Raw genomic sequence first — 7,498 nt, forward strand, 5'->3', positions numbered from 1 at the left:
TGTTTTCACACAGAGGGTTGTTAAGATCTGGAACGCACCATCTGAAAGGATGCTGGAATCAGGTTCCACAGGAACTTTCAAACGGTAATTGGACATGTACTTGAAGAGGACTAGTTTGCAGAGTTCTGGGGATAAAGCTGGGGTTTGGGACTAAATTGGACAGCTCTTTCAAAGAGCCGGCACAGACACGATGGGCCGAATCACCTCCTTCTGTGCTGTTAGATTCTATGATCAGTGTGAAGACGCTGGTGTCCCTTAAGGTTCTTCGAGCTTTTAAAGCTCTTCCCACAGTCAGAACATTTAAAGGGTCTCTCATCAGTGTGAACAAGCTGGTGTGACAGGAGGGTGGATGAATGAGTGAATCCCTTCCCACACACAGAGCAGGTGAATGGTCTGTCTCCAGTGTGAACAAGCTGGTGTGACAGGAGGTGGGATGACTGAGTGAATCCCTTCCCACACACGGAGCAGGTGAACGGTCTCTCCCCAGTGTGGAGGAGCCAATGTGTCTTCAGCTCCCCGGAGCTTTTAAAACTCTTCCCACAGTCAGAACATTTAAAGGGTCTCTCATCAGTGTGAACTCGCTGGTGATGCTTCAGTTCCCCGGTGCTTTTAAAGCTCTTCCCACAGTTAGGACACTGAAATGGTCTCTCATCAGTGTGAACAAGCTGGTGTCGCTTTAGATCCCTGGAGCTTTTAAAGATCTTTTCACAGTCAGAACAATTAAACGGTCTCTCAACAGTGTGAACAAGCTGGTGTACCAGCAGGTTGGATGACTGAGTGAATTCCTTCCCACACACGGAGCAGGTGAATGGTCTCTCTCCAGTGTGAACTCGCTGATGTGCCAGCAGGTTGGATGAATCAGCGAATCCCTTCCCACACACGGAGCAGGTGAACAGCCTCTCCCCAGTGTGTAGATGTTGGTGTCTCTTCAGCTCCCGGGAGCTTTTAAATCTCTTCCCACAGTCAGAACATTTAAAGGGTCTCTCGTCAGTGTGAACAAGCTGGTGTGACAGGAGGGTGGATGCCACAGTGAATCCCTTCCCACACATGGAGCAGGTGAATGGTCTTTCTCCAGTGTGAACTCGCTGATGTGCCAGTAGGTTGGAGAGCTGAGCGAATCCCTTCCCACACACGGAGCAGGTGAACAGCCTCTCCTCAGTGTGTAGGTGTTGGTGTCTCTTCAGCTCCCAGGAGCTTTTAAATCTCTTCCCACAGTCAGAACATTTAAAAGGTCTCTCGTCAGTGTGAACAAGCTGGTGTGACAGGAGGGTGGATGACACAGTGAATCCCTTCCCACATTCAGAGCAGATGAACGGCCTCTCCCCAGTGTGAACTCGCTGGTGTTGCTTGAGCTCCCGGGGGCTTTTAAAACTCTTCCCACACTCTGAACATTTAAAGGGTCTCTCGTTAGTGTGAACTCGCTGGTGCCCATTCAGCTCCCCGGGGCTTTTAAAGCTCTTCCCACAATCAGAACAGTTCAACGGTCTCTCCCCAGTGTGAGCTCGCTGGTGTTCCTTCAGATCCTGGGGGCTTTTAAAGCTCTTCCCACAGTCAGAACAGTTAAACGGTCTCTCCCCAGTGTGAACTCGCTGGTGATGCTTCAGATCCCCGGCGCTTTTAAAGCTCTTCCCACAGTCAGGACACTGAAACGGCCTCTCATCAGTGTGAACTCGCTGGTGATGCTTCAGTTCCCCGGGGCTTTTAAAGCTCTTCCCACAGTTAGGACACTGAAACGGTCTCTCATCAGTGTGAACAAGCTGGTGTCCCTTCAGATCCTGGGGGCTTTTAAAGCTCTTCCCACAGTCAGAACACTGAAATGGTCTCTCCCCAGTGTGAACAAGCTGGTGTCGCACCAGATCCCTGGCGCTTTTAAAGCTCTTCCCACAGTCAGAACACTGAAATGGTCTCTCATCAGTGTGAACAAGCTGGTGTTGCTTCAGTTCCCCGGGGCTTTTAAAGCTCTTCCCACAGTCAGAACACTGAAATGGTCTCTCATCAGTGTGAACAAGCTGGTGTCCCTTCAGATCCCCGGAGCTTTTAAAGCTCTTCCCACAGTCAGAACACTGAAATGGTCTCTCAGCAGTGTGAACTCGCTGGTGTTTCTTCAGTTCCCCGGGGCTTTTAAAGCTCTTCCCACAGTCAGACCACTGAAATGGTCTCTCCCCAGTGTGAACTCGCTGGTGTGTTTGCAGGTGGGATGAATGAACAAATCCCTTTCCACACACGGAGCAGGTGAACGGACTGTCCCTGGTGTGACTGCGTCGTTGAACTTCCAATGCAGACGGGAAACTGAATCCCTTCCCGCCGTCCCCACCTTTACCCGGTTTCTCCCCGGTGTGACGGTGCACGTGTATCGCCAGGTCAGGCGATCGGCTGAATCCGCGTCCACACACCGAACACGTGTGCGGTTTGTCATCACTGCGATCGCTGCTTTCTCCTTCCATGTGCAAAGGCCGGTGATATTCAGGTCCGGATGAATTGAGCGACTCTGTCAGATCTTGACGTGATGTTTGGTCTGAGCTTCCCGCCTGTAACTGCTCCACTTCTATTACCCTGTAAATTGAGATCAGAAAAGGATCAGAGGCAAACTTGTTCAATTTTCCCCTTTCCGACCCTAGGGGCAGTGAAGCTGATTTTCAGGCTCCAGCTGCTGCACAGGTTGGTTGAAAGGATCAGCAGTAATGGTGGCTGTAATACCCACAAGCCCCGGTGCTGCAGAAAGCGCTCTGTTGACTCTGAGTCCCGCGCATGTGCTCATGGCCCCCACGCTCTACCTCCTGCTCCACAATCGCCCGTCCCAATCGGTCCGCAATGCGCATGCTCAGCGCACAAAACCCCACGGTTGGAACACCGGGCGTGCATGCGGAGTCGCAACATCTGGTCCGCGTGCGCGGCTCAGGTGGGGGTGAGTCGGAGTTTCACCTCAGCCGCCAGAGAGGTGCGCATGCGCAGGACGACCCAACATTCTTCCTGTCAGCAATCACTCCCTCGTTTCTTTAATAAAAACAGAAAATGCTGGAAATACTCAGCAGGTCAGGCAGCATCTGTGGAGAGAGAAACAGAGTTAACGTTTCAGGTCAATGACCTTTCGTCAGAACTGCTTGTTCTTTAGTGTCAGCTGTGACTCAGTTGGTAGCACTCTCGCCTCTGAGTCAGAAAGTTGTGGGTTCAAGTCCCAGCCCAGAGACTTGAGCACAAAAATCTAGGCTGACACTCCAGTGCAGTGCTGAGGGAGTGCTGCACTGTCGGAGGTGCCGTCTTTCGGATGAGACATTAAACTGAGGCACTGTCTGCTCTCTCAGGTGGATGTAAAAGATCCCATGACATTATTTCGAGAAAGATAGGCTTGCATTTATACAGTGCTTTCATGACCAGCAGACGTCTTGAAGTGCTTTACAACCAACGAGGTACTTTTGGAGTGTAGTCACTGTTATAATGTGGGAAAGAGCAGGGGAGTTATCCCCGGTGTCCTAGCCAATGTGTATCCCTCAATTAACATAACAAAAAGATAGGTTATCTGGTCATTATCACATTGCTGTTTGTGGGAGCTTGCTGTGCGATTATTGACTTCCGCGTTTCCTACATTACAACAGTGACTACACTTCAAAAGTACTTCATTGACTGTAAAGCGCTTTGGGACGTCCGGTGGTGGTGAAAGGCGCTATATAAATGCTATATAAATGCCATGGGGCCGTGTAGCCTGGTTCTGCTCCTACTTCTTGTGTTCTAATTCTGTGTTAGATTTCAGGAGATGGTTTTATTCCTGTTCCTGGCTGGGGTGGAGATCGCCTTTACAGAAGGTAAGTACTGTAGAAAATATAGGGACAGAGTGATCTCCTGGAAGAGTTTCGATCGCCTAGATGGGTCAGAGAGGAATATCCTAGATTTTTTCTCCCAAATTGGCCATTGGGTTTTTTATCTGGTTTTTCGCCTCTCCTGGGAGATCACATGGGTTCGGGTGGATGGAGAGTGATAGAAGATTTGAGGTTAGGATCAGATCAGCCATGATCTTATTGAATGGTGGAACAGGCTCGAGGGGCCGATTGGCCTACTCCTGCTCCTATTTCTTATGTTCTTCTGTTCTTAAATCTTTCTTTCTTCACTGGCCTCACCAGCGCCCTCTTCTGGCTGTTGGTTGATTGACAGCCGAGAGTCCGCGCATGCGCGTGCGCACGCGCAACGGCTTGGGCCGAGTCCGGCACAGCGACCCCTCCCGTTCACCAAGGGTAACAACCGCGCATGCCCAGAGGGGACCAACCCCCTCCCCCACACGGAACTGCGCCTGCGCACACGGATCCTGCCGGACGGAGTCGGCGCGGGGCATTCCGGGAAAGGCCTTGGTGTCGGTTAGAGTCGCGATCGGTGACGCAATGAGTTTTCTCCGCTCCGATTGGGTGGAGCATCGCGCGGGGTGGGGGGGAGGGGTGGATCGGGAGAGAATAAAGAGAAATAGAAAAACCTGAGAGTCCGCGAGGTCCCGGACCGAACGGCGTCAGTTGGACGGTCAACGTGATCTCCTCGGGGACACGTGACCCAGGCCTACGGCCTGATTGACGGGAGCTTCCGACCAATAGGGAGCGAGCGGGGCGGGGCTGGAGGAGCGAGCCGGCGGTGGGTCCTCCAAGCAATCGGGGAGCCCGAGGGGCGGGACTAGCGCCGGCTGATTGTCTGATCCGCAGGGCAGCGAGTTTCTCCAGTCCCTTGTTCAGGGCCCGGGGCCAGGGGAGGCTGTGGGCCTTTATTCCCCTTATTGGACACAAGGCTCTTTGTCTCACAACACACTGGCTCAGGTTTTAATAGAGACTTTCTAAATTCATCAATAAAAGCAGATAAACCTCATGCTTCTGTGGCACAAACTTTCTAATATTTTATAGAATCATAGAATGGTTACAGCACAGAAGGAGGCCATTCGGCCTGTCGAGCCCGTGCCGGCACTCTTTAAAATCACTTCAGTGAGTCCCACTCCCCCGCCCTTTCCCCGTAACCCTGCACATTTCTTTACTTCAGGTACTTATCCAATTCCCTTTTGAAAGCCGTGATTGAATCTGCCTCCCCCACCCTTTCAGGCAGTGCATTCCAGATCCTAACCACTCGCTGCATAAAAAAGTTTTTCCTCATGTCGCCTTTGGTTCTTCTGCCAATCACCTTAAATCTGTGTCTTATGGTTCTCGACCCTTCCACCAATGGGAACAGTTTCTCTCTATCTACTCTGTCCAGAACCCTCATGATTTTGAACACCTCCATCAAATCTCCTCTCAACCTTCTCTGCTCTAAGGAGAACCACCCCAGCTTCTCCAGTCTATCCACGTAACTGAAGTCACTCATCCCTTATCCCTGGAACCATTCTTGTAAATCTTTTCTGCACCATCTCTAAGGCCTTCACATCCTTCATAAAATGCGGTGCCCAGAATTGGACACAATACTCCAGTTGAGGCCGAACCAGTGTTTTATAAAGGTTCATCATAACTTCCTTGCTTTTGGACTCTATGCCTCTATTTATAAATGTATCCCAGGCTGCTGTGTGAGGCAAAGGAGGAGATTGCAGGGGCTCTGAGTACTTCTGAGCCCAGGAGGACCCAACAATTTCCAATGTGAGACTGTCAAGGGAGGTGGATTCTAGGGGAGATTAGGTTGTTAAACAAACACTGTCCCTACAATGTAAAAGAGTATTGTTTTAGGAACAAGTATTTCTGTACAGGCTTTTAATCCAGTTTACATAGACAGATTTGCTTTAATTCATTCTTGGGATGTGGGCGTCGCTCGCAAGAGCAGCAAATATGGCCAATTCCCAGTTGCCCGTTGTGAAGGGTGTTAAATCCGTGAATCTTAAGGTATGGTGTTCTTCAATAAATAGACGGAGACTGCAGATTAACAATCAACAGGTGTTTACTGGATGAGGGTAGTCTAAAGACTAACAGTACAGATCCCTACACAGGGTTTATATACAGGTGTGGTCACTGCCGGTACTACAGTATACAGGAGCTGTAAAAGTAGTTCTCTCTTAAAGGTACATACACTACAAAGGGGGTGGTGAGTCATCTTCTTGAACTGCTGCAGTCTGTGTGGTGAAGGTACTCCCACAATGTTGTTAGGTCAGGAGTTCCAGGATTTTGACCCAGTAACGATGAATATGTCTGAGTCAGGATGGTGTGTGACTTGGAGGGGAACTTGGAGATGATGGTGCTCCCATGCAACAGCTGCCCTTGTCCTTCTAGCTGGTGGAGGTTGCATGTTTTGGAGGTTCTGTCAAAGTTCTGTATGAGTTGCAGATGTATAAAGTTCCTTTCCTTCGCCCCCTCCCCCTCCCCCTCCCACCTCTCTCTCTCTCTCCTCCCATAGAGGCCAGAGTCGTGTGTAGGCCCAGACCAGGTGGCGGATTCCCTTCCCTGAGGGACATCAGTGAACCAGTTGGGTTTTTATGACAATCCGGCAGCTTTCATGGTCACTTTTTTCTGGTGCTGGCCCCACAAATGACCAGATTCATTGAGCTCAATTTCACAACCTGCCTTTGTTTTTCTGGGTTGTCTCTCACGCTCCCTGTTTTAAATTAATTTTACAGGGTATTAGGAGGGGAGGATTTACAGATGGTAAGCTCAAACCAAACATCACGTCAAGATCTAACAGAGTCACTCGACTCATCGGATCTGAATATCACCGGCCTCTGAACATGGAAGGAAAAAGCACCGTTCACAGCAGGGAGAAACCGTACACGTGTTCTGTGTGTGGACGAGGCTTCAGCCAATCCTCTGGCCTATCGACACACAAGCGCATTCACACCGGGGAGAGGCCGTTCACCTGCTCTGAGCGTGGGAAGGGATTCACTAATTCATCCAACCTGCTGAATCATCAGCCTGCTCACACTGATGAGAGACCTTTTAACTGCTCGGACTGTGGGAAGCGCTTTAAAAGTTCCAGGTGCTCTCACTGCGGGACTGGGTTTAGGCAGTCATCTGACCTCACTGTCCACCAGCGTACCCATACTGGAGAGAGACAGTTCACCTGCTCCATGTGTGGGAAGGGATTCACTCAGTCATCCAACCTGCTGAGACACCAGCGAGTTCACAAGCCGCTGCAGGGATTGGATTCTGCTGTTATTGCTGCTGTTAATCACATCCAGGACTGAACCATGTTCATTGTGACAGTTGGGGTTTGTTTCTGCTGATGTTAGTAACCTCTGTAACTAGGCTGGAGATTAATAATCTGGTAACATCTGAAATAAACCAGCTTTGTTTTAAACACATTGTTGTAGATTTTTGTCTTTCCCACCTGAATGTTTAGCATCACCTGGCTGGAGCTCAGAAAGGACAATCTGGGGGAGGATCGTACGGCAGGAACAGAACTTCAGCCTGGACACAGTCCTTCAGGGCCACACTGAGAGGGGCAAACGGCACTTTGGTCTTTCTCGTCTCCTTTCACTGACGGCAATGTCACCGTGCGGGTTAATCTCGAGGCGTGTGAGAAACGTGTCCCAGCCGCTCTCTGCCATGGTTCAGAGCTC

The 7,498-nt window shown here is 50.4% G+C and overlaps 2 protein-coding genes across 2 annotated transcripts; one reads left to right on the forward strand and one right to left on the reverse strand.

The window, feature by feature from the left end:
- On the reverse strand, positions 1 to 2,550 carry LOC147119089 (uncharacterized). Its single transcript, XM_085984787.1, has one exon. The coding sequence runs from the start codon at positions 2,442 to 2,444 to the stop codon at positions 219 to 221; it is 2,226 nt and encodes a 741-aa protein (XP_085840913.1). The 5' UTR covers positions 2,445 to 2,550; the 3' UTR covers positions 1 to 218.
- Positions 2,551 to 4,295: 1,745 nt separating this feature from the next.
- Positions 4,296 to 7,383, forward strand: LOC147119090 (uncharacterized). Its single transcript, XM_085984791.1, has 2 exons — positions 4,296 to 4,346; positions 6,560 to 7,383. Exon 2 carries the CDS (start codon positions 6,668 to 6,670, stop codon positions 7,121 to 7,123), a length of 456 nt encoding a protein of 151 aa, XP_085840917.1. The 5' UTR covers positions 4,296 to 4,346; positions 6,560 to 6,667; the 3' UTR covers positions 7,124 to 7,383.
- The last annotated feature ends 115 nt before the right edge of the window (positions 7,384 to 7,498 follow it).

This window comes from Somniosus microcephalus, chromosome 4, assembly GCF_052327205.1.
Source record: "Somniosus microcephalus isolate GS21.2 chromosome 4, FLI_Smic_1.0, whole genome shotgun sequence".
Lineage (NCBI taxonomy): Eukaryota > Metazoa > Chordata > Chondrichthyes > Squaliformes > Somniosidae > Somniosus > Somniosus microcephalus.

Coding starts and splice junctions, on each gene's coding strand:
- LOC147119089 (XM_085984787.1), bottom strand. CDS start 2,444: ATGGAAGGAGAAAGCAGCGATCGCAGTGATGACAAACCGCACACGTGT.
- LOC147119090 (XM_085984791.1), top strand. CDS start 6,668: ATGGAAGGAAAAAGCACCGTTCACAGCAGGGAGAAACCGTACACGTGT.